Source organism: Staurois parvus, unplaced genomic scaffold, assembly GCF_062004578.1.
Source record: "Staurois parvus isolate SC_StPar_1 unplaced genomic scaffold, SC_StPar_1.0 ptg000449l, whole genome shotgun sequence".
Classification (NCBI taxonomy): domain Eukaryota; kingdom Metazoa; phylum Chordata; class Amphibia; order Anura; family Ranidae; genus Staurois; species Staurois parvus.
Genome location: NW_028318245.1, coordinates 1,965,205 through 1,992,149, shown reverse-complemented (window position 1 = coordinate 1,992,149; position 26,945 = coordinate 1,965,205). Strand labels below are relative to the sequence as shown.

At 41.5% G+C, this 26,945-nt stretch overlaps 2 protein-coding genes across 2 annotated transcripts in view; one reads left to right on the top strand and one right to left on the bottom strand.

The window, feature by feature from the left end:
* The window catches only part of LOC149453271 (uncharacterized), a 227,083-nt gene that overhangs the window by 128,709 nt on the left and 71,429 nt on the right, over positions 1-26,945 (bottom strand). The gene's annotated exons all lie outside the window — the stretch shown is intronic.
* On the top strand, positions 571-26,945 carry LOC149453274 (uncharacterized). Its single transcript, XM_089688591.1, has 14 exons — positions 571-696; positions 750-941; positions 1,073-1,151; positions 1,472-1,554; positions 2,066-2,204; positions 6,672-7,990; positions 8,123-8,197; positions 17,698-17,794; positions 18,879-19,036; positions 19,109-19,204; positions 22,018-22,150; positions 22,473-22,978; positions 23,112-23,250; positions 24,865-26,945. Exons 1-14 carry the CDS (start codon positions 586-588, stop codon positions 26,520-26,522), a joined length of 4,785 nt encoding a protein of 1,594 aa, XP_089544717.1. The 5' UTR covers positions 571-585; the 3' UTR covers positions 26,523-26,945.

Below are 26,945 nucleotides of genomic sequence, written 5' to 3'. Positions count from 1 at the left end.
GGTTAGCATATAGCAAGTCCAAACCTCCATGAAGGGGTCCCTGGTGGAACACCAGATGGCCTTCAGACTCCACGACCTGCAGGATTCCACTTCACCTGCTCACACATGTGTTCACTTCAAGTTTGTGTGCAACTGATGGCTTTGATGACTGATTCCTAGAAGGCCAATCAACAATGTATCATGCTGTTCATGCAGGACCTTTCCACCTACCTCAACCATCTGCAAGCTGCTGTTACCCTGGCTCCTTCATCTCCATTTCTGGTGACCATAAAGCATGTAGTGGATTCATAAAACAGCATATCCAACTGTCCACCCAGAGCCTCTGGTTTATAGACCGGATACGTCCTAAATATAGAACCATTTATCCAATCGTCCATCCGGAGCCTCTGGTTTATAGACCGGATACGTCCTAAATATAGAACCATTTATCCACCCATCCATCCAGAGTCTCTGGTTTATAGACCGGATACATCCTAAATATAGAGCCATTTATCCAACTGTACATCCATTATTCATCCCAAGAAAATCCCCAAAAAGTCTCAGTTTATTATCTGTTTACAGAGAGGGACATTCTGCATTGACTACATGACCACCTTAGTAAGGATGGAGCAGGACCAGAGTCAGATGTCAGAGAGGATATTCAACCTCACTCTGGAGATCATCCACCTGCTCACTAGAGAGGAGGATTCTGGTTGGGTCAAAGCCTGTATTTTTTAAGCTTTCATATTTATCATGATCTCCTTCAATAGGGTTATACAATAGTGAAGAAGACATCTGGTGAATATGTTACATCCAGTAGATATCACCGTGTGTCAGAAGAACAGAGAGGGACCCAGGGACACATCACCGTCCCTCTATCTGGGCCCCTAACTCTTGAAAGAAAAACTAATGAGAAGATTCTAGAAGTCACCCAGAAGATGATGGAGCTGCTGACAGGAGAGGTGAGTGGTGACGGGAATTCTGGGACATTCTCCAGTAACAGACAAGGGATGTGTCTGGATGGTGACTGTATCATTGTGTGTGTCAGGTTCCTATAAGGTGTCAGGATGTCACTGTCTATTTCTCCATGGAGGAGTGGGAGTATTTAGAAGGACACAAGGACCTCTACAAGGACGTCATGATGGACAATCAGCCGCCCCTCACAGCACCGGGTAAGAGGAGACTTTATTGTAAAGGAGAGAGCAGTACGGAGGCTCTACCGAGATCCCCCATCATCTGATAAACACATAGAAAAAATGGATTCAGTCAGTGTGTGTGTTTCCTACAGATGGATCCAGTCATGGGAACCCACCAGAGAGATGTCCCCGTCCTCTGTATTCCCGGGATTCCACACAGGAAGGTCACACCATCCCTCAACATCATCAGGTTGATGGATCCAGTAATGGGAACCCACCAGAGAGATGTCCCCGTCCTCTGTATTCCCGGGATTCCACACAGGAAGATCACACCATCCCTCATCATCGTCAGGTAGATGGATCCAGTAATGGGAACCCACCAAAGAGATGTCCCCGTCCTCTGTATTCCCGGGATTCCACACAGGAAGATCACACCATCCCTCAACATCATCAGGTAGGTGGATCCAGTAATGGGAACCCACCAGAGAGAGGTCCCCGTCCTCTGTATTCCCGGGATTCCACACAGGAAGATCACACCATCATCAGGTAGATGGATCCAGTAATGGGAACCCACCAGAGAGAGGTCCTCATCCTCTGTATTCCCGGGATTCCACACAGGAAGGTCACACCATCCCTCATCATCGTCAGGTAGATGGATCCAGTAATGGGAACCCACCAGATAGAGGTCCCCGTCCTCTGTATTCTCGGGATTCCATACAGGAAGGTCACACCATCCCCCACCATCATCAGGTAGATGGATCCAGTAATGGGAACCCATCAGAGAGATGTCCCCATCCTCTGTAGTCCCAGGATTCCACACAGGAAGGTAACACCATCCCCCACCATCCTCAGGTAGATGGAATTGGGCGCTTAGAACTTCAAAGCAGATCCAAACTCCGAGATGACATTTTTCGATGTAGCATCTTGTTAATAATACTTACTTCTTACAGAGATCAGACGTGATTCATGTCAACGTTGAGGTAAAAGAAAAAGAAGAAACATACAGGGAGAGTGTACGGCAGTCTACAGAGGGGGTCAAGATGACTATGGAACATAAACCGGAACCATCTTCTCTAGATATCAGCACAGGTAATGAACATTAAAAAAAAAACTTTTCATTTTTATTTGACATCTTTATGTATGAGGTGGTGTAGTCTGGCCAAACGTTCTGGAGAATTAGCAAACTTTCACATCATCTGGTAAGATGGGATTGAACTGGTAAACCACCAAAGTAGGGAGGGCAGGTCAAGCTGAAGCAGACGGGGACATCATTTCTGTTTTTTTTTTTGTTTTGTTTTTTTTTTAATCAGTTTGAGAGGCTTCTGTGATCCTTCACAGTTCATTCATGGGTGGGTTTGACCTGCTACTGAGCTGTATCAACCTGCTTTTAAATTGACTCGGAAAAAATCAGTTCTGACGTAAACAAAAGTCGACAAAGAGAACCCCGTTCTCCTTAGGGTGTTATTTGCAGAGAATAGACTCTAGTCAAATCATTTACATGCAGTTTTGGTTGTAAATGTGTGATTTTTTGTAATTTTACGTAAAATAATGGTTTCTTTTCACGTAATTCCATAAAGTCTGTGTTATCTTTGTTCAATAAAGAGCACTTTAGTAAGAAAAATTAAAAATCCTGAAGAATCTTAGGTATTGACTATAAGAAAGTCATCAATGTATCTACTCCCCAACCAAATGGAGCAAATGGTGCATAAATGGTCCATAAGTGTGTGGTTGTAGGTAAAAATAAAAATGTTGTCAGTAAGGAAAAAACTGAAGACTCTTAGGTGATCATTATAGGTAGATCATCGGTGTACCTACCTACTCCCCAACCAAATGGTGCATAAATGGTCCATAAGTGTGTGGTTGTAGGTAAAAATAACAATTTTTTTGTCACATAATTTCACAAAGTCTGTACTATCCTTGATCAACACTTTACACCCATCAGTAAGGGAAAAAAACCTGAAGACTCTTAGGTGATGACCATAGGAATATCATCGATGTACCTACCTACTCCGTAGGTGCAAATAACAATGTTTTTGTCACATAACTTCACAAAGTCTGTGCTATCCTTGATCAACACTTTACACCCATCAGTAAGGAAAAAAACTGAAGACTCTTAGGTGATGACCATAGGTATATCATCGATGTACCTACCTACTCCCCAACCAAATGGTCCATAAATGTGTGGTCACTTGTCGATGTAGGTAAAAATAACAAATTGTTTGTCACATAACTTCACAAAGTCTGTGCTATCCTTGATCAACACTTTACACCCATCAGTAAGGAAGAAAAACTGAAGACTCTTAGGTGATCATTATAGGTAGATCATCGGTGTACCTACCTACTCCCCAACCAAATGGTGCATAAATGGTCCATAAGTGTGTGGTTGTAGGTAAAAATAACAATTTTTTTGTCACATAATTTCACAAAGTCTGTACTATCCTTGATCAACACTTTACACCCATCAGTAAGGGAAAAAAACCTGAAGACTCTTAGGTGATGACCATAGGAATATCATCGATGTACCTACCTACTCCGTAGGTGCAAATAACAATGTTTTTGTCACATAACTTCACAAAGTCTGTGCTATCCTTGATCAACACTTTACACCCATCAGTAAGGAAAAAAACTGAAGACTCTTAGGTGATGACCATAGGTATATCATCGATGTACCTACCTACTCCCCAACCAAATGGTCCATAAATGTGTGGTCACTTGTCGATGTAGGTAAAAATAACAAATTGTTTGTCACATAACTTCACAAAGTCTGTGCTATCCTTGATCAACACTTTACACCCATCAGTAAGGAAGAAAAACTGAAGACTCTTAGATGATGACCAAAGGAATATCATCGATGTACCTACCTACTCCCCAACCAAATGGTCCACAATTGTGTGGTCACTTGTTGTAGGTAAAAGTAACAATTTTTTTGTCACATAACTGTACAAAGTCTGTAAAAACCTTGATCAACACTTTACACCCATCAATAAGGGAAAAAAACGAAAGACTCTTAAGTGATGACCATAGGTATATCATCGATGTACTTACCTACTCCCCAACCAAATGGTGCATAAATGGTCCATGAGTGTGTGGTCACTTGTCGTTGTAGGTAAAAATAACAATTGTTTGTCACATAACTTCACAAAGTATGTGCTATCCTTGATCAACACTTTACTCTTAGGTGATGACCATAGGTACAGTCAGGTCCATAAATATTGGGACATCGATACAATTCTAACATTTTTGGCTCTATACACCACCACAATGGATTTGAAATGAAACAAACAAGATGTGCTTTAACTGCAGACTGTCAGCTTTAATTTGAGGGTATTTACATCCAAATCAGGTGAACGGTGTAGGAATTACAACAGTTTGCATATGTGCCTTCCACTTGTTAAGGGACCAAAAGTAATGGGACAGAATAATAATCATAAATCAAACTTTCACTTTTTAATACTTGGTTGCAAATCCTTTGCAGTCAATTACAACCTGAAGTCTGGAACGCATAGACATCACCATACGCTGGGTTTCATCCCTGGTGATGCTCTGCCAGGCCTCTACTGCAACTGTCTTCAGTTCCTGCTTGTTCTTGGGGCATTTTCCCTTCAGTTTTGTCTTCATCAAGTGAAATGCATGCTCAATCGGATTCAGGTCAGGTGATTGACTTGGCCATTGCATAACATTCCACTTCATTCCCTTAAAAAACTCTTTGGTTGCTTTTGCAGTATGCTTTGGGTCATTGTCCATCTGCACTGTGAAGCGGCGTCCAATGAGTTCTGAAGCATTTGGCTGAATATGAGCAGATAATATTCCCCGAAACACCTCAGAATTCATCCTGCTGCTTTTGTCAGCAGTCACATCATCAATAAATACAAGAGAACCAGTTCCACTGGCATCCATACATGCCCACGCCATGACACTACCACCACCATGCTTCACTGATGAGGTGGTATGCTTAGGATCATGAGCAGTTCCTTTCCTTCTCCATACTCTTCTCTTCCCATCACTCTGGTACAAGTTGATCTCGGTCTCATCTGTCCATAGGATGTTGTTCCAGAACTGCGAAGGCTTTTTTAGATGTCGTTTGGCAAACTCTAGTCTGGCCTTCCTGTTTTTGAGGCTCACCAATGGTTTACATCTTGTGGTGAACCCTCTGTATTCACTCTGGTGAAGTCTTCTCTTGATTGCTGACTTTGACACACATACACCTACCTCCTGGAGAGTGTTCTTGATCTGGCCAACTGTTGTGAAGGGTGTTTTCTTCACCAGGGAAAGAATTCTTCGGTCATCCACTACAGTTGTTTTCCGTGGTCTTCCGGGTCTTTTGGTATTGCTGAGCTCACCGGTGCGTTCCTTCTTTTTAAGAATGTTCCAAACAATTGTTTTGGCCACGCCTAATGTTTTTGCTATCTCTCTGATGGGTTTGTTTTGTTTTTTCAGCCTAATGATGGCTTGCTTCACTGATAGTGACAGCTCTTTGGATCTCATCTTGAGAGTTGACAGCAACAGATTCCAAATGCATATAGCACACTTGAAATGAACTCTGGACCTTTTATCTGCTCATTGTAATAGGGATAATGAGGGAATAACACACACCTGGCCATGGAACAGCTGAGAAGCCAATTGTCCCATTACTTTTGATCCCTTAACAAGTGGGAGGCACATATGCAAACTGTTGTAATTCCTACACCGTTCACCTGATTTGGATGTAAATACCCTCAAATTAAAGCTGACAGTCTGGAGTTAAAGCACATCTTGTTCTTTTCATTTCAAATTCATTGTGGTGGTGTATAGAGCCAAAAATGTTAGAATTGTGTTGATGTCCCAATATTTATGGACCTGACTGTATATCATCGATGTACCTACCTACTCCCCAACCAAATGGTCCATAAATTTGTGGTCACTTGTCGATGTCGGTAAAAATAACAATTTGTTTGTCACATAACTTCACAAAGTCTGTGCAATCCTTGATCAACACTTTACACCCATCAGTAAGGGAAAAAAAACTGAAGACTCTTAGGTGATGACCATAGGTATATCATCGATGTACCTACCTACTTCCCAACCAATTGGTCCATAAATGTGTGGTCACTTGTAAGTGCTTTTTTTCAGCGGAAACGTGTGGAAAACGCAGTTCCAGCACCTAATGTATGTAATGGCAAGGGGTGCTGGAGGATCTACTGGTTCTGGATGCTGGAGGATCTACTGGATTTGGCCGCTGGGGGATCTATTGTCACTGAAGGGGATCGGTTAAAGTAACGCAGCGCCGTAACACAAAAAATGGCCTGGTCAGGAATGAGGGGGGGGGATCTTCAGGAGGGCGAGGGGTTAATATTTAAAAAACTCTTTTTCCCAAAAGACGGACACCGGTTCCCTTCCCCATGGAACAGATTAGTGGATCCCTCTACTCCCGAAGAATCATCTCATCAATCACAACTAAGATCTCACAGTGTGGAGTGATCAACAGATCAATCTGACCCGAGGGATCTCCTTTAAGCCACAAAGCAGAAAGTTCCTTGTTATGTTTGATGTGCGGGAAATGTTTAATTGACAACAAAGCCTTTGTTAGACACCGGAGAAGTCACGCAGATGAGCGCCCTTTCTTGTGTTCAGAGTGCGGGAAAAGTTTCCTAAGGCACGAGAGAATACACACGGGCAAGCAACCTTTCCCATGTTCAGAGTGCGGGAAACGTTTTTCTTGTGGGTCAGGCCTTCGCATACACCAGAGAATTCACAAGGGTGAGCGTCCTTATTCGTGTTCAGAGTGCGGGAAATGTTTTATTCAGAAAGGAAGCCTTGCTGTACACAAGAGGAGCCACACAGGTGAACGACCTTTTCCGTGTTCGGAGTGCGGAAAATGTTTTAGTGACAAAACAATACTCCTGATGCACCAGAGAATTCACACAGGCGAGCGCCATTTTTCATGTTTAGAGTGTGGAAAATGTTTTGCTGCGAAAACAGCACTTCATAAACACCATAAAGATCACATGGGTTCTTTCACATGTTCAGAGTGTGGAAACTGTTTCACTCAGAAGGTAAAACTTTTTTCACACCAGAGACTTCACACGGGTGAGCAATCTTTCTCATGTTCAGAGTGCGGGAAATGTTACACTCAGAAAGGAAGCCTACTTAGACACCAGAGAATTCACATGGGTGCGCGTCCTTATATGTGTCCTGACTGCAGGAAAAATTTCTATGCAAATGGAAACCTTAGACGCCAGAAAATTCACAAAGGTGAGCATCGTCATGCATGCTCAGAGTGTGGGAAATGTTTCACTGAGAAAAGCGCACTGCTTACACACCAGAGACTTCACACGGGTGAGCGTCCTTTTTCATGTTCAGAGTGTGGGAAATGTTTTACTGTTAAACATGACCTTCTTATTCACCAGAGGACTCACACAGGGGAGCGACCTTTCTCATGCTCAGAGTGCAGGAAAAGCTGTACTCAGGTAGTGGACCTTCTTAGACACCAGAGAATTCACCCGGGTGAGCGCCCTTTTTCATGTTCAGAATGCGGGAAATGTTTCACTCAAAAAGGAAATCTTCTTAAACACCTGAAAATTCACACGGGTGAACGTCCTTTTTCCTGTTCAGAGTGTGGAAAATGTTTCCCTATGAAGCAAAACCTCCTTAGACATCAGAGAAGTCACACAGGACAGCATCCTTATACATGTTCAGAGTGCGGGAAATGTTTCACTGAGAAAACAAGCCTTCTCAGACACCAGAGAATTCACACAGGTGAATGTCCTTTCTCATGTTCAGATTGCGATAAAAGTTTCACTTACAAAGGAGACCTTCATAGACATCTGCAAGTTCACACGAGCCAGCATCCTTTCTCTGGTTCAGAGTGTGAAAAAAATTCACAGAGGAAGCAAAACGTATTACACGTCAAAAGAAGTCACATGTGTTAGCGTTCGTCCTGTTCAGAGTGCGGGAAAAGTTTTTCCAAGAAAGAAAAATGTAAACACCAGAGAATTCTTAAGTGTAAACGTCCTTTTTCATGCTCTGAGTGCGGGAAAAGTTTTATTCGTGAAACTATTTTTACCAGAGATCAGAAGACATATCTGCTGATGCTCTTGACAAAGGTATGAAGGGATATATAACATGTTGTGGGCTTTTGAATCATGTCTCAAAAATATGACTTTTATCAAGACATAATATTATATGGCAAACAGCTCAGCATAGCCGGATGCTAAGAGTTAATTTTGTCTTGGTTGAACCATCAAGAATTCTAGTTAAAGAAATGGAGAGAATGGGGGAGTAAAACTTTCTCAAGACAATAAGACTGTTTGAACTGTCAACAAGGACTATTTGTATATGGAGGTTGAGAAGAATGCACATACAGAAAAGTCAAACACATAGCCAGATAGGACTTTGACTTTTAAACATTTCAACAATAATGAGACGGGAACTCAACTGGTTGAAAGCTTAACCAAAACCTGTAGAGTGTGATGAACTAACAGACCTCTGAAACTATTACCATATACTATTGTTCACCAAGGGTGAAAGCATTAACAATTGTTTACCATGAGTCCAATACAAGGGCCATGCAAACAGAGAGTTTTTTTTCCTACACAGAGAAAATGTTGATTCTGAAACAAAGGGGTGAAATTCAGGACATTTAAGTCTAAAAGTTCACTGTATATCATGACAAAAATATACTACAAAAACATATCATAAATAAGATGTTATAGATTTTAAACACCACTAAATACTCAGCAATGGGAACTATATATCACTAATTTGAGTATTGAGATGATGGGAAGTAAGATGTATTATAGACTAGCATTAGTTACATGTCTTATCAGGAAACAAACAGGATGGTACTTCAAGGAGGAATAACTGAATATACACCTATATTCCATGGTCCCTATTTAGAATAATATAGGTATCACTGCTATATCTGGATAGAGCCGTATATTTTATTCCTGAAATTACCTGAAGATTCCACCCAAGGTATGAGTCATCTCAAATACTCACATTGTTCTGTGATACATGACCGCCACCTGGCGGGCAGGTGAGAAATAGCTTATGTACACACATTTCTCAACTAGCCAATCAGGAAGCCTGGTGGGAAGGTATCTTAGAACAATGGACTAGTGGATATAAAAGCCCATGTGCTTTAAGAAAGAGGAGATCCCTCATAAAAACCTCATGGAAAGACCTGACATCTGAAGAAGATCTGCTGAATAACTACTCTTCCATCTTTTCAAACTTCCTAAAACTTTAAACCTCTAATCTGATAACTTCCTACATTCTCCCCTACTGAATCTATCACTTGCCCTATATATCAGTCTAAAGGCGTTCCACTGCCAGCTAAATCCACGGGAGAGTTGCCTAGTCTGAATTCCGGGTGTGGTGAGATATTTATTTGATTTTTGTATTAATTATTTTCTCTGTTGTGTGGAATCATAAAATTACCTTAGTGTATCATAACAATATTGGGTAGTTAGATATATGTAGAAAGATACTGTGTTACTGTTAAAAAAATTGTTTATTGCCATATTATAAATTTTTTTTCATATTTCATAATTTATTGAATATTAATAACCAGAGTATCATATATCAAGGGCTTGCTTCTTGCAATCCTATGGCCACGGCTTGTAAGAATATAACCTTTGAGATATTCGAAATTATTAATTATTAATAAATTTAATAAATATCATATCATTTAAAATTTGTGATTGATGTAATTAGTTAGAGACCTTATTAGTGTGTCTTACATTGGTAGGATATATTTTTGATTGTGTGTACCAATATTCATTTATCACCAGTCTTTTGCGTTTTGTGTTAATATATATATAATTTTTGTACATAAATAAATTTTTATATTTATCTATTATAAGGCAAATTTTGTGTGTATGGTACGAAATCATATTGGCTAAAAGAATTCAAGGTATAATAATAAGTGGTGATCAAATTATCAAAGTGTCCAAATTATTGGTTTACTAAATATTTGCCGTATTTTAACGGCTGGAGGCACTGTAATATTTCATCTAAGGGAAAGGGACACGCCCTTTATAAATAATATATATCCTTACATAAACCACCACAACATAAATTTGGAGGCACTGCTGAGATACATAGAAATCGTACCATAACACAAAACGCACTGGTGATTGTATATTTGTACACTTTATCAAACATATATTTTGTATCAAAATGGCATCCAGTAATCACGGATCCACCTCTTCCAAGCATAACGAGGAAAATATGGCGGCTCAAGGCATTGAGCAGGAAGTTATGAAGCCAGCTCGGAAAGCTGCCGGTGCTTGGCAGAAGTATGTTGAAAATGAAGTAATAAATTATCTCCGCAAGAGATTGAATTTGGGGGATAGCAATAATGAATTTGTGGATGAAGAGAAAGAGCAGGCCATGAGTACCTTTGAGGACCTGTTCAACCAAAAGGGCCAGGTTGTTGGGTTTTTAATAGCATTTGCTGGAGCAGAAAGTGATAGAAGCCGTGACAGACTTCTCCTAGAAGCTTGGCCCATGTTATGGTTCATGACCGCTGGAGCTGCCCAGCGGACCATGACTCTAAGGGAAGAGTTGTCAGAGGCCCGCCTCTTGTTAGAAAGCAAAAATCAGGACATTGAGTCTTTGAAAGGGAAGCTTGGTCATGCCGGTGTTCGTTTAGACGAATCCGAGAAACATTATGATAGATTGGTCGGAGACTTTCGAAGTGCTCAAGACCTATATGAAAGAAACTTTCAGGAATTAAAACAACTTCAAAAGAAGTATCAGGACTTAAAAGATGAGGTGGAGTACTTCAGATCAGAGAGGTTATCTCCTGTCAAAATTAAAGTTCACCCAGGGGATAAGCATGACCAGTCAGAACTTACCTTGATAAAATCTGAGCAGAAAACTCTGGAGGAGCAGATTATAAGGTTGACGGCCCAAATAAATTCTGGGGTCCAAAGACGGACCAACCCAGTCAAGCCAGAGGCTGATGAGCGGAGATACCCGCATCACAGCGAAGTATCTGATAGTGAGTCAGGGTCAGAATATAGGTCACCTCCTAAGCTTTCAAGATACACTCCAGAGCGCTCTGAAGAAAAATATGAGGTTTCATATAGGCAGGAAGGGAAATCCCAGGGGTCATTCAGGAGATATGACACCCCAAAGGTTATTAAGTTCCTGAAGGACACTGTTCCTATGTTTTCTAAGAAAGGGTCCCTTGAGATCACCGAACACATGAGAACATATGAACAGACGTTAGAGATTCTGGGCATTAGAGATGACCACACCAAAATAGAATTGCTGCCATGGGTGTTTGAAGAGAAATACCGGCAATTCTTTGAGACCTTGAGGGCCTATTCCAATCAGTCCTGGAGAGAGGTTAAACATAAGTGCCACATGGAATTTGGGCCTTATAAAACTGTAACCTCTGCCAAGGCTGCGGCCTACAATTTAAAGTGTGGTCCTCACCAAAGCCCTGCAGAATTTCTGGCTGTCCTCAGAAATGCCTATTTCCTGGCTGAAAAGGATCCCAATCCTAACCAGCCAGAATTCAAGACCCTATTCTATGAAGCATTACCTGCTTACATAAAATTGGGACTTGCAAAGGATTACAGAAAGGGATGCTCTCTTGATTGGTTGGTGAGAGAGAGTGACTATTTATTCTCGATCCAACAGTCCAGTGAGGGCGGGATAAAAAGAGAACCCAAAAATAGCCCCAAGATAGTAGCAGCCACTACCGTCTCCCCTCCAAATCCAAATTTGCAGGCAGAGAAGAAATCATATGCGGAAGTAGTCCGTGGGGGTAAAACCAATGGTTCCCCTAGATTTGTACCTCAAACCCAGCAAGTGAAGGAGGTCCATAACTTTGCACCCCAAAACCAGTGGGTGAGAAAGGATAGGCAAAAGCCAGGAAACTACGGTAGTGGAAGTGAGAAGAATAAAAAGTATGGTAAGGGTCAGTACAGTGATGAGAATCAAAGGAGGCAATGGTATCCTCAGAGGTTCTATTATCCTCGCCAAAACCAACATGGGAATTTTTATGGGAACCCCAATTTCAACAGGCCCCATAATTACAATAAGAATCCCAATTTTAATAAAAACTCCGACTTCCAAAGATTTCCTCCACGCCAAGAACACCCTCAGGCTCAAAGGGGGGATACAGTACCCCAGGCTCCCTTTAATAACAGGGAGACCCCAAAACCTCAGAGAGAACAATGGCGTCGGGACCAGAGCAGTAGTTCTGACTCTGAGTCTCATTACCAGTCTCGTCCAAAATACAAGCGCAAGTATAGGAAAAGGGAGAATCAACAGAATAACTCCTCTGAGCGTATTGGACAAATAGAGGCACAGGTCAGCAAAATGGCTGAACAAATGGACAGGCTTGTCACTCAATTTCCATCCAATCCTTTTTTAGGAGCAGCTCCTGTGACCAACCAAGGGTCACAGAATTAATAGGCAACCAAGCCTTAAACCAACAGGGGAGGACACTGAGTCGAATGACAGGAGATGTGTGTACCGTCCCTGACACGCCTACTAATAGAGAATCTAGTTCTCAGGCAAAGGGGGACCAGTTGTTGGGTATTAACGATTCTCCTGTTTTTCAGTGTCCATCTATTGCCCCTAATATAGTCGCGGCATCGGAAGTCGTCGGGATTGACAAGCCAGACGGAGCACCAACTTCTAGTTGTGCTTCTGTCTTGAGACAGTCCAAGAATCCCACCAGGGAGGATAAGGGTAATGTGTCCACCACATGCGGTGAGATAAGAGCTAGTCATAGGTCATTGAAGGGCCCACAGATCTTCAACCACACCAATTTCATGTGTGAGCTGACTGAATCTGATGGGAGATATTATGCCACAGTACAGGTGCAGGATGCCAGTGATCTTCCTATTGTCGGTTTAATAGACACTGGATCCCAAGCAACCATCATGTCACAGGAACATTTTGATAAAGTGGCGAATGTCATGCCCACCAAGCCGAGACTTAAAAGCTTTGACAGCTCATTGATTGGTGTAGGTGGAGACCCTTTACAGGTCATGGGTACCGCCTGGCTTAAACTGAAACTGGGTAATAAGGAACTGAGACACCCCATCATCATTGCCAGCATCTCCCAGCACCACATGATAATTGGTATGGACTTCCTAAAAAGGCTGAACACCATAGTTGACTGTGTGAACCAAGTCCTGTGGTCACAGGTAAATACCCCAATTAAATATGGGAAACTTAAAACTCCCCATTCCCGACAACACTGCCACCTGGTGGAAGAAAGGCCTGGATCATTAGAAATCCATTTCAGGAACAGCCAACTTCCTGATATAACGGTTATCAAACCTGATGACCATAACCCTATCAGAAGAGATGAGGAACACATTTTTAGAATTCCCCAAGATAAAATAAAAGATATCTCCCTCCAAGATGACATCCTTACGATATCTTTTCATCAGGAGGATAAACCAAGAAAAGGGGGAGATCATACCCAATTCTTGACAGGTATTGAAAGGGTTAACAGCGACTTGTTTATCCCCATCCGGATAAATGGTCTTAATAGGTCAAAATATGCCAAACTAGATTTGAGACAGGAACACAGCTTTGTAAGCCATGGGCTGATAAAACACCTGACCGATTTGCGGGATTCTGCGGGATTATGCCTACTGGCCTCATATGTTACGTGATGTGAAGGAGTACTGCCAAGGTTGCCTAATATGTCCCCAGTTTCAACCTACCAAGCCAACTCACAGAGCACCTCTCCAGAAGAGGGGGATATGTATGCCTTGGTCAGACCTTCAGATGGATTTTATTGGGCCAGTAACAAAATCTTCACGAGGAAATCGGTATATGTTAACAGTTACATGTTTATTCACCAAGTATGTCGAATGTATACCAGCACCAAATAACAGCTCCGAGACATGTGCTGCATTGCTAATAAATCATGTATTTTCACGTTTTGGTTTACCTCAGAGGATAGAGTCTGATAGAGGATCGCACTTCACTAGCGAAGTGATGGCCAAATTGTGGAAAATTTTGGGGGTTAAAAGGAAATTGCATATCGCCTATCGGCCAGCCTCTAGTGGTGGTGTAGAACGATACAATCAGACCATCGTTAATGTCCTTAAGAAATTTGTTAAGGAAACAGGCAAAGATTGGGATGTCAAGCTCCCGCTGGTCCTGATGGCGTTGAGGGCTACTCCGAATACAGTTACAAAAATGTCATCTTTTGAACTGATGACAGGTAGACGGATGGTACTGCCCCAGCACTTATTGTATCGCACTACAGATCAAAATTTGATCAATGCTACCACCACACACCAGTACATAGAGGATTTACGTAAACATCTGCAATATGCTTTTGCCTTTGCCCAGCGAAATTTGGAAAGAGCTGCAACTAGTGCTAAGACATACTATGATCTCAAAACCTCCAAGAAGGAATATGAGATTGGTGACAAGGTCTATCTATACAACTTTGCAAGAGACCAGATCAAGGAACGGAAATTCCTTCCATCTTGGAAAGGTCCGTTCTCTATCATTGATAAAATCTCTCCGGTCGCATATAAATTGCAGGTTACCCGGTATGGTGAAATCAGTGATAGATGGGTGCACATCAACCAATTACGTGCTTGCCATCCAAAGTCTCAATTGCAGTTGTTGGAAGACTAACCCACCAGTTCCTATCTGGAGATATTGAGATCATTATTAAATTTCCTTTGAACATATTACTCATCTTTTGCCTTACAGGATCCAGTAATATAATTTTATGTATATCCATTACTCAAACTGTTCATTTTAATAATTTAGAAAGGAAGGCCCAGACTGTGATCAGACCGGCGATCGGAGGTGTCAATGACCAGACCCTAGAAGGAAGCTATAATGTCCTGTGGGAATGACCAGATGCCAGAGATCGATCCGGAGACGATAACCTGATGTCCCAGGCCACCAAGGGCCAGTCCAGAGGAAAAGACCCGCCTAGGAGACCATCTAAGAGATCTGTCGTGCGGAGGACCCATGGACCCCAAGGTGGATGTGCCAGGCCGGCCTCATCACAAGACCAGGATCGTCATCGGAAGTGTCCATCTAAAGACGCCGAGTCAAGTTGAGGACCAACCAGCATCACCGCTGCCATTTTATTATTATAAAAAAAAAAAAAAAAAAATAAAATTTTTTTTTTTAATTTCATTCACTTCACCGGAGAAGACGAACGATCACTCTAACCAAAAGTCCCACTCATGTTTTTCGATACAGACACCCCTCTACGCGTGCCTATACCCCAAAAACAAAGGGGGATTTGTTGTGGGCTTTTGAATCATGTCTCAAAAATATGACTTTTATCAAGACATAATATTATATGGCAAACAGCTCAGCATAGCCGGATGCTAAGAGTTAATTTTGTCTTGGTTGAACCATCAAGAATTCTAGTTAAAGAAATGGAGAGAATGGGGGAGTAAAACTTTTTCAAGACAATAAGACTGTTTGAACTGTCAACAAGGACTATTTGTATATGGAGGTTGAGAAGAATGCACATACAGAAAAGTCAAACACATAGCCAGATAGGACTTTGACTTTTAAACATTTCAACAATAATGAGACGGGAACTCAACTGGTTGAAAGCTTAACCAAAACCTGTAGAGTGTGATGAACTAACAGACCTCTGAAACTATTACCATATACTATTGTTCACCAAGGGTGAAAGCATTAACAATTGTTTACCATGAGTCCAATACAAGGGCCATGCAAACAGAGAGTTTTTTTTCCTACACAGAGAAAATGTTGATTCTGAAACAAAGGGGTGAAATTCAGGACATTTAAGTCTAAAAGTTCACTGTATATCATGACAAAAATATACTACAAAAACATATCATAAATAAGATGTTATAGATTTTAAACACCACTAAATACTCAGCAATGGGAACTATATATCACTAATTTGAGTATTGAGATGATGGGAAGTAAGATGTATTATAGACTAGCATTAGTTACATGTCTTATCAGGAAACAAACAGGATGGTACTTCAAGGAGGAATAACTGAATATACACCTATATTCCATGGTCCCTATTTAGAATAATATAGGTATCACTGCTATATCTGGATAGAGCCGTATATTTTATTCCTGAAATTACCTGAAGATTCCACCCAAGGTATGAGTCATCTCAAATACTCACATTGTTCTGTGATACATGACCGCCACCTGGCGGGCAGGTGAGAAATAGCTTATGTACACACATTTCTCAACTAGCCAATCAGGAAGCCTGGTGGGAAGGTATCTTAGAACAATGGACTAGTGGATATAAAAGCCCATGTGCTTTAAGAAAGAGGAGATCCCTCATAAAAACCTCATGGAAAGACCTGACATCTGAAGAAGATCTGCTGAATAACTACTCTTCCATCTTTTCAAACTTCCTAAAACTTTAAACCTCTAATCTGATAACTTCCTACATTCTCCCCTACTGAATCTATCACTTGCCCTATATATCAGTCTAAAGGCGTTCCACTGCCAGCTAAATCCACGGGAGAGTTGCCTAGTCTGAATTCCGGGTGTGGTGAGATATTTATTTGATTTTTGTATTAATTATTTTCTCTGTTGTGTGGAATCATAAAATTACCTTAGTGTATCATAACAATATTGGGTAGTTAGATATATGTAGAAAGATACTGTGTTACTGTTAAAAAAATTGTTTATTGCCATATTATAAATTTTTTTTCATATTTCATAATTTATTGAATATTAATAACCAGAGTATCATATATCAAGGGCTTGCTTCTTGCAATCCTATGGCCACGGCTTGTAAGAATATAACCTTTGAGATATTCGAAATTATTAATTATTAATAAATTTAATAAATATCATATCATTTAAAATTTGTGATTGATGTAATTAGTTAGAGACCTTATTAGTGTGTCTTACATTGGTAGGATATATTTTTGATTGTGTGTACCAATATTCATTTATCACCAGTCTTTTGCGTTTTGTGTTAATATATATATAATTTTTGTACATAAATAAATTTTTATATTTATCTATTATAAGGCAAATTTTGTGTGTATGGTACGAAATCATATTGGCTAAAAGAATTCAAGGTATAATAATAAGTGGTGATCAAATTATCAAAGTGTCCAAATTATTGGTTTACTAAATATTTGCCGTATTTTAACGGCTGGAGGCACTGTAATATTTCATCTAAGGGAAAGGGACACGCCCTTTATAAATAATATATATCCTTACATAAACCACCACAACAAACATGATGATAGCATGATGACATCATGATGATAACATGATGATGTCATAAATAAAATATTCAGCAGAGCAAGTAGAAGCCTCTCATAAGAGTCATCAGAGTTGGGAAGAACCAGAAACAGACTGTAGAGATCTTACCTCATCTGCTGATGCTCTTGACAAAGGTATGGTGATATATAACATGATGACATCATGATGATACGATGATGACATCATAAATAAAACATTCAGCAGACAGAGTGGAAGCCTCCCATAAGGGTCATCAGAGTTGGGAAGAACCAGAAACAGACTGTAGAGATCTTACCACATCCGCTGATGCTCTTGAAAAAGGTATACTGATATATAACATGATGATGTCATGATAACATGATGACGTCATAAATAAAACATTCAGCAGAGAGAGTGGGAGCCTCTCATAAGGGTCATCAGAGTTGGGAAGAACCAGAAACAGACTATAGAGATCTTACCACATCTGCTGATGCTCGACAAAGGTATGGTGATATATAACATGATGACGTTATGATGATAACATGATGATGTCATAAATAAAACATTCAGCAGACAGAGTGGGAGCCTCTCATAAGAGTCATCAGAGTTGGGAAGACCAGAAACAGACTATAGAGATCTTACCACATCCACTGATGCTCTTGGAAAAGGTATGGTGATATATAACTTGATGACATCATGATGGTAACATGATGTCATGATGATAAACATGATGACGTCATCATGATAACATGATGACGTCATAAATAAAACATTCAGCAGAGAGTGGGAGCCTCCAATAAGGGTAATCAAAGTTGGGAAGACCAGACACAGACTGTAAAGATCTTACCACCTCTGCTGATGCTCTTGACAAAGGTATGGTGATATATAACATGATGACGTCATAAATAAAACATTCAGCAGAGAGATTGGGTGCCTTTCATAAGGGTCATCAGAGTTGAGAAGAACCAAAAACAGACTGTAATGATCTTACCACATCTGCTGATGCTCTTGACAAAGGTGTGGTGATATATAACATGATAACGTCATGATGGTAAGATGATGACATCATGATAACATGACGTAATAAATAAAACATTCAGCAGAGAGAGTGGGAACCTCTCATAAGGGTCATCAGAATTGGGAAGAACCAGAAACAAACTGTAGAGATCTTACCACATCTCCTGATGCTCGACAAGGGTATGGTGATATATAACATGATGACGTCATGATGGTAACATGATGATGTCATACATAAAACATTCAGCAGAGAGTGGGAGCCTCCCATAAGGGTCATCAGAGTTAATAAGAACAAAAAAAGACTGTAATGATCTTACCACAACTGCTGGTGCTCTTGACAAAGGTATGGTGATATATAACACGATGGCGTCATGATGATAACATGATGACGTCATAAATAAAACATTCAGAAGAGAGTGGGAGCCTCTCATAAGAGTCATCATAGACATCTGCAAGTTCACACGAGCCAGCGTCCTTTCTCTGGTTCAGAGTGTGAAAAAAATTCACAGAGGAAGCAAAACGTATGCCACATCAAAAGAAGTCACATGTGTTAGCGTTTGTCCTGTTCAGAGTGCGGGAAAAGTTTTTCCAAGAAAGAAAAATTTAAACACCAGAGAATTCAAAAGTGTAAATGTCCTTTTTCATGCTCAGAGTGCAGGAAAAGTTTTATTCGTGAAACAATTTTTACCAGAGATCAGAAGACACATTTGCTGATGCTCTTGACAAAGGTATGAAGAGATATATAACATGATGATGTCATGATGATAACATGATGATGTCATAAATAAAATATTCAGCAGAGCAAGTGGGAGCCTCTCATAAGAGTCATCAGAGTTGGGAAGAACCAGAAACAGACTGTAGAGATCTTACCACCTCTGCTGATGCTCTTGACAAAGGTATGGTGATATATAACATGATGACGTGATGGTAACATGATGTCATGATGATAACATGATGATGTCATGATGATAACATGACGTAATAAATAAAACATTCAGCAGAGAGAGTGAGAACCTCTCATCAGGTTCCTCTCATCAGAGTTGGGAAGAACCAGAAACAAGCTGTAGAGATCTTACCACATCTGCTGATGCTCTTGACAAAGGTATTGTTATATATAACATAATGGTGTCATGATGGTAACATGATGATGTCATAAATAAAAAATTCAGCAGAGAGTGGAAGCCTCCCATAAGGGTCATCAGAGTTGAGAAGAACCAAAACAGATTGTAATGATCTTACCAAAACTGCTGGTGCTCTTGACAAAGGTATGGTGATATATAACATGATGACGTCATGATGATAACATGATGACGTCATAAATAAAACATTCAGCAGAGATTGGGAGCCTCTCATAAGGGTCATCAGAGTTGGGAAGAACCAGAAACAGACTGTAGAGATCTTACCACATCTGCTGATGCTCTTGACAAAGGTATGGTGATATATAACATGATGACGTCATGATGATAACATCATGACGTCATAGATAAACCATTCAGCAGAGAGAGTGGGAGTCATCAAAGTTGGGAAGAACCAGAAACAAACTAGAGAGATCTTACCTCCTGTGAAGTCACTCTTGATGTTTTATCCCCCAGACCTTCCACCATTTGTGTTCCCCGTCTCTGGACCCGTTCTATACTATCAATATCTTTTTGTAAGTGAGGTCTCCAAAACTGGATCCAGTATTCTAAATGAGATCCAACTAAAGATCTATATAGAGGAATCAGGACCTCCTTCCTCCTCCTGGTGACCCCTCTAGTGATATAAAGATCTACATAGAGGAATCGGGACCTCCTTCCTCCTGTCGGTGACCCCTCTAGTGATATAAAGATCTCTATAGAGGAATTAGGACCTTCTTCCTCCTGCCGGTGATCCATATATATATATATATATATACACAGATTGTGTTTACGTATTGTTCAGTTTCACAATAACAAGTATAACATGCAAGTGAAATGATGGACATTGCATGAAGGAAGAACGCACCATAGAGAAGAGGTCCACGTATCAGGAAAAAACAGAATTAGGTCACAGGCTTTTTATTCTATTGTCCACAAGGCTGAAATTTCACTTATCGCAAGTAGAGAACACAGACAGGAAATGATGTCAGGCTAAAACAGGAAGTTCCGGGTGAGAGGTGATTCGGGAGGAAGTAGAAAGGAGACATTGGTGGAACTGGCAGCAGAGGAGGTAGTGAGATCTTATTTTCTATTTACATCCAGTAACCCCCCCCCCCATCGTGTCCATCCTCTTCCTCCATCGTTATGTCTGTCCTCTTCCTCCACAGTCATGTCTACCATCATGAACCATTTATCCAACCGTCCATCCAGAGCCTCTGGTTTATAGAGCGGATACGTCCTAAATATAGAACCATTTATCCAACCGTCCATCCAGAGCCTCTGGTTTATAGACCGGATACGTCCTAAATATAGAACCATTTATCCAACCGTCCATCCGGAGCCTCTGGTTTATAGACCGGATACGTCCTAAATGTAGAGTCATTTATCCAACCGTCCATCCGGAGCCTCTGGTTTATAGACAGGATACGTCCTAAATGTAGAGTCATTTATCCAACCGTCCATCCGGAGCCTCTGGTTTATAGACCGGATACGTCCTAAATGTAGAGTCATTTATCCAACCGTCCATCCAGAGCCTCTGGTTTATAGACCGGATACGTCCTAAATATAGAACCATTTATCCAACCGTCCATCCAGAGCCTCTGGTTTATAGACCGGATACATCCTAAATATAGAACCATTTATCCAACCGTCCATCCGGAGCCTCTGGTTTATAGACCGGATACATCCTAAATATAGAACCATTTATCCAACCGTCCATCCAGAGCCTCTGGTTTATAGACCGGATACGTCCTAAATATAGAGCCATTTATCCAACCGTCCATCCAGAGCCTCTGGTTTATAGACCGGATACATCCTAAATATAGAGCCATTTATCCAACTGTCCAAGTTTGATGAATGTTGAAGGGTTTTCAGAGCAAAGAGATCATTTGATCAGTGCCACCTGAATAGCTAAGAATGAACACTCTGATTTTACCGGGGGCTGTTTTTATATATCCTGGTGATGTCTCTTTTTGAAACTCAATTAAAGTAAATTGTTTTATGTCAGGTTTGCATAGAGTGGGGGTGGTTACAACCTTTGTGGAGCTTTTACTTCTCTGTGTGCCCCTATTGGTTGGATTACCACCGACACTATTTCTATCCTAAAACTGAGGCCAGTACCAAGCAGTCTCAGATGTCAGAACTGGAGCTGTATTCATTACAGGAGAATCTCAGGAAGTCTCGTTTTTTTATCTGCCTTCAGAGAGGGGGCATTCCGTATTGACCACATGACCACCTCAATGAGGATGAATGAGGACCAGAGTCAGATGGAGTACAGGATATTAGACCTCACCCTGGAGATCATCTACCTGCTGACCGGAGAGGTAAGGAGGATTCTGGGAGGTCACATGACATCACTCTTATCTCTATTAATAAAACACAGACCTGACCGGAGAGGTGAGGAGGATTCTGGGAGGTCACATGACATCACTCTGATCTCTATTAATAAAACACAGACCTGACCAAAGAGGTGAGGAGGATTCTGGGAGGTCACATGACATCACTCTTATCTACGTTAGTAGAACAAACCTGCTGGAGAGCTGAAAAACAATATTGGGTAGTGTATTGACATTGTTGATTCTTTTTTTTTATAGATATTTCCTCCTGTAAAGCCTAGCGGCCAAGTGACCATTAAGGTGTCTCCACCTCTTTTCCTGACAATTGAGAGAAACAAGAAGATTCTAGAAGTCACCCAGAAGATCATTGAGCTGCTTACCGGAGAGGTGAGCGTTGCCGGGAATTCTGGGACATTCTCCAGTAACAGACAAGGGATGTGTCTGGATGGTGACTGTATCATTGTGTGTGTCAGGTTCCTATAAGGTGTCAGGGTGTCACTGTCTATTTCTCCATGGAGGAGTGGGAGTATTTAGAAGGACACAAGGACCTCTACAAGGACGTCATGATGGACAATCAGCCGCCCCTCACATCACCGGGTAAGAGGAGACTTTATTGTAAAGGAGAGAGCAGTATGGAGGGTCCACCTAGATCCCCCATCATCTGATAAACACATAGAAACAATGGATTCAATCAGTTTGTGTGTTTCCTACAGATGGATCCAGTAATGGGAACCCACCAGAGAGATGTACCCATCCTCTGTATTCCCAGGATTCCACACAGGAAGGTCACACCATCCCTCACCATCATCAGGTAGGTGGATCCAGTAATGGGAACACACCAGAGACATGTCCCCATCCTCTGTATTCCCGGGATTGCACACAGGAAGGTCACACCATCCCTCACCATCATCAGGTAGGTGGATCCAGTCATGGGAACCCACCAGAGACATGTCCCCATCCTCTGTATTCCTGGGATTCCACACAGGAAGGTCACACCATCCCTCACCATCATCAGGTAGATGGATCCAGTAATGGGAACCCACCAGAGAGATGTTCCTGTCCTCTGTATTCCCAGAATTCCACACAGGAAGGTCGCACCATCCCTCACCATCATCAGGTAGATGGATCCAGTCATGGGAACCCACCAGAGAGATGTCCCCGTCCTCTGTATTCCCGGGATTCCACACAGGAAGGTCACACCATCCCTCATCATCATCAGGTAGGTGGACCTGGGTGCCTAAAAATGTCACAGCGATTTTAAACTCTTGTGAGCTGACCTTCCTCCATGTAGTATCTTGTTATGAATCTTTACATCCCACAAACATCAATTTCAATCATTTTTTTGGGTTTAGAGTGAAGACTTGATTCATATAAAAACTGAAATAAAGGAAGAAGAAGAAGAGACGTATGTGGTGGGTGATCAGCAGCCTACGGAGAAGGTGGAGACTATGAAAAATAAACTGGGGCAATCTTCGCTAGATATCGGCTCAGGTAATGAACATCGAGAGGCTGAAAATGTTTTAATTTTCCTTCTTTAACTAAAGGTACAGAGTTTGACCAAAAGTTCTTGAGAATTAGAGGACTGATATAAAACCTCATAAAGCTCCTCCCTGCCTTCTTCCTATACTGTCTTCTCAGTAACATACAAACTACTTGTCATTTGCTCCTCAGAATCTTCCCCAGCTGCTCGTCAAGTATCTTTATAGCATTTTATTAACCACTTCCCGCCCGGCCCATGTCGATAAACGGCCAGACGGGAACACTGTCGATGCGGGTAGACGTTTCTAAATGTCATCCATTGCCTGTGCGTGCTCCCTGGGACACAGTGGAACACCGATCGCTGTACGGGGCCTCTGTGTGAGGTCCCAATCATGTGATCACTGATTGGCCAATCAAGAACAGTAGTAAGCAAGATGTCACTTCCTGATATCGCTTACTATGTGTGAAGTCTGTGAATGATCACAGAGATCACATGGTACAGGGCTATTCACAACAGCCTTGTACCATGTGACAAGCTGTGACCAATCACAGTTTACACAGTATTTCTCATTGGCTGCAGGAATGCAGCCAGAGAGAAGGAGAAATTATTGCTTTTACCACCTTTATGGGTGTAAAAGCAATCAGTGTAAAAAAAATAAATAAATCTTCATCACCCCCCACAAGTAGTACAGTGTCATCATGGTACTGCTAGGGTGACAGTATGTTAAAAAAACATAAATAATAATATAAAAAAAAATTAAAATGTCAAAAAATGTTTGAAAGATTATAATGTTTTGGTTATAAACTAATTTGGTTTTTTTTTTTGGTTTCTTTTACTAAAAAGATAGATGAATACATATTTGGCCAAGATTTATGAAGAAAAAATATTTATTTGCAACATTTTTATAAGAAAAACACCTTTTTTTTCAAAATGTTTGTACTTTTTCATTTATATGGCAAAAAAATAATAATAATATAAATAAATAAAAAATAAAAAAAAGTTTTATCCGTCTAAAATAAATGCTAAAAAATTAATATGGATACAGTGTCGCATGACCGCGCAATTGTCATTGAAAGTGCGAAAGCGCTGAAAGCTGAAAATTGGGCTGGACTGGAAGGGGGTGAGAGTGTCCGGACTGGAAGGGGGGGAAAGTGTCCGGACTGGATGGGGGGGAAAGTGTCCGGACTGGAAGGGGGTGAGAGTGTCCGGACTGGAAGAGGATGAAAGTGTCCGGACAGGAAGGGGGTGAGAGTGTCCGGACTGGAAGGGGGGGAAAGTGTCTGGACTGGAAGATGTTGAAAGTGTCCGGACTGGAAGATGTTGAAAGTGTCCGGACTGGAAGGTGGTGAAAGTGTCCGGACTGGAAGGGGGTGAAAGTGTCCGGACTGGAAGCGGATGAGAGTGTCTGGACTGGAAGGGGGTGAAAGTGTCTGGACTGGAAAGGGGATGAGAGTGTCCAGACTGGAAGGGGGGGAAAGTGTCCGGATTGGAAGGGGGGAAAGTGTCCGAACTGGAAGTGGTTAATATAGGTATCGTTTAGGTCGTTGTATATGGTTGGAGCTTCCGTATATTTTATATGTAAAACATGAAAAAAATGTTATCTACAAAAAACTGTTCTCCAACAGATGGACGATATTTCGGGCATATCTCCGAAGGACAACATTTACTATCTGGACCCAAACTGGAAGATAATGGCACCGTAGAACATTTTCCTGGAATGGATCCCCTTACTCATGATATACCTCCAAGACCTTACCCGTTGGAGAGGTCGATGGATCCATCAAAACCTTACCCTTTGGAGAAGTCAATGGATCCATCAAGACCTTACCCCTTGGAGAGGTCCATGGATCCATCAAGACCTTACCCTTTGGAGAAGTCAGTGGATCTATCAAGACCTTACCCTTTGGAGAGGTCGCTAGATCCATCAAGACCTTACCCTTTGGAGACGTTGATGGATCCATCAAGACCTTACCCTTTGGAGAGGTCGAAGGATCCATCAAGACCTTACCCTTTGGAGAGGTCAGTGGATCCATCAAGACCTTACCCTTTGGAGAGGTCGATGGATCCCTTTCATTCTGAAGAATCCCCCAATGGATCACATGCTGTTACTTTGGATCTGCTTCTGAGGTCTCCCAGTACAGTTACACCAACAGATCCCTCAAATCTTGAGAAACCATCCGATCGATCCATCTCAACGGATCCATCCAATGCCAAGAAGTCGTCTGATCCATCACATACTCCAGATATACATCTGAGATCTCAGAGTGCGGACACATCCACAGATCTGTCCAATCCAGAGGAATCTCCCGATATATCACTTCATGTGACTCCAGACATACACCTGAGATCTCAGAGTGCGGACAGATCAACAGATCGATCGCAACCCATGACATCATCAGATAAATCACATGCTGTCACTCCAGATATGCCTCTAAGATCTCACGGTGCGGATAGGTCGACCGATCCATCCAATCCCAAGGAATCCTCTTTAAGCCACGAAGCAGTTCCCTCAGGCGAGACTTTAATGTCGTGTTTGGGGTGTGGGAAAACTTTCACAAAGCAATCCGAGCTTCTTCTACATCTCAGATCTCATACCAGTGTAACCTATACTTGTTCAGAGTGCGGGAAACCTTTCAGCGAGAAAAGCGAACTTCGCTCCCATCATAAAATTCACACGGGAGAGAAGGCTTCTTCTCACGCAGGTGAGAATCCAATGTCGTGTTTGGGGTGCGGGAAATCTTTCACGACGAGGCCGGAACTCCTTGCGCATCTCAGGTCTCACACCAAAGTGACCTATACTTGCTCAGAGTGCGGGAAATCGTTCACTGAGAAAAGCGAGCTTCTTGCACACCAGAAAAGTCACAATCCTTATTCGTGTACGGAGTGTGGGAAATCTTTCACTCTGAAAGGAGATTTTACCAGACATCAGAGAGTCCACACGGGGGAGCGTCCTTTTTCCTGCACAGAGTGCGGGAAAAGTTTCACTCAAAAAGCAAACCTCGTTATACACCAGAGGATTCACACGGGGGAGCGCCCTTTTAAATGTTCGGAGTGCGAGAAATGTTTTCCCGACAAAGGAAAGCTTACGGCACACCAGCGAGTTCACACAGGCGAGCGGCCTTATTCATGTACAGAGTGCGGGAAATGCTTCGACCAGAAAGGAAAACTTATTAGGCACCAGAGAAGTCACACAGGAGAACGTCCTTATTCATGTTCAGAATGCGGGAAATGTTTTACCCTTAAAAGTAATCTAAATACACATCAGAAAACACACGCTCGTTGATTGACAAATCGACTTGGACGTTTAACAGGATGAAATCGCTCCATCTATAGAACAACCGTCTGATAAAAGGTTGATTTTTAAAGGGTTACGCCCCTGTACAAGTGGGGACTCCAGCCGTGAGATCTGCCTGCTACAGTTCCTGACCATTTTGGAACGATTTGGAGAGTAGCGTTGGACGATTTCATCTTCAAATACTGGATTGAATATTCGATGTCAAAGATTTTGAAACAAAGGAATCGAATTTCCCAACCCCCATTGTAGGTGATGAAAGCTCCCCGAGTTTGAGATCGAACATTGGCAGCTCTTCAGTGAGTGGACCCCTCCTCTATAAATGCAGTGGGCGGATCCTCACATGGAAGAAAAATATATTTGAAATATATTTTAAAAATATTCTTCAATAGTATCCAATATATTTAAAAAAAA

Bases quoted from the DNA above. Each gene is read 5' to 3' on its own strand.
- LOC149453274 (XM_089688591.1), top strand. From the start codon at position 586: ATGACCACCTTAGTAAGGATGGAGCAGGACCAGAGTCAGATGTCAGAG. The intron at 22,151-22,472 runs GCGTTGCCGGGA...TGTTTCCTACAG, and splicing joins GCTGCTTACCGGAGAGGTGA to ATGGATCCAGTAATGGGAAC. The intron at 23,251-24,864 runs GTAATGAACATC...GTTCTCCAACAG, and splicing joins TTCGCTAGATATCGGCTCAG to ATGGACGATATTTCGGGCAT.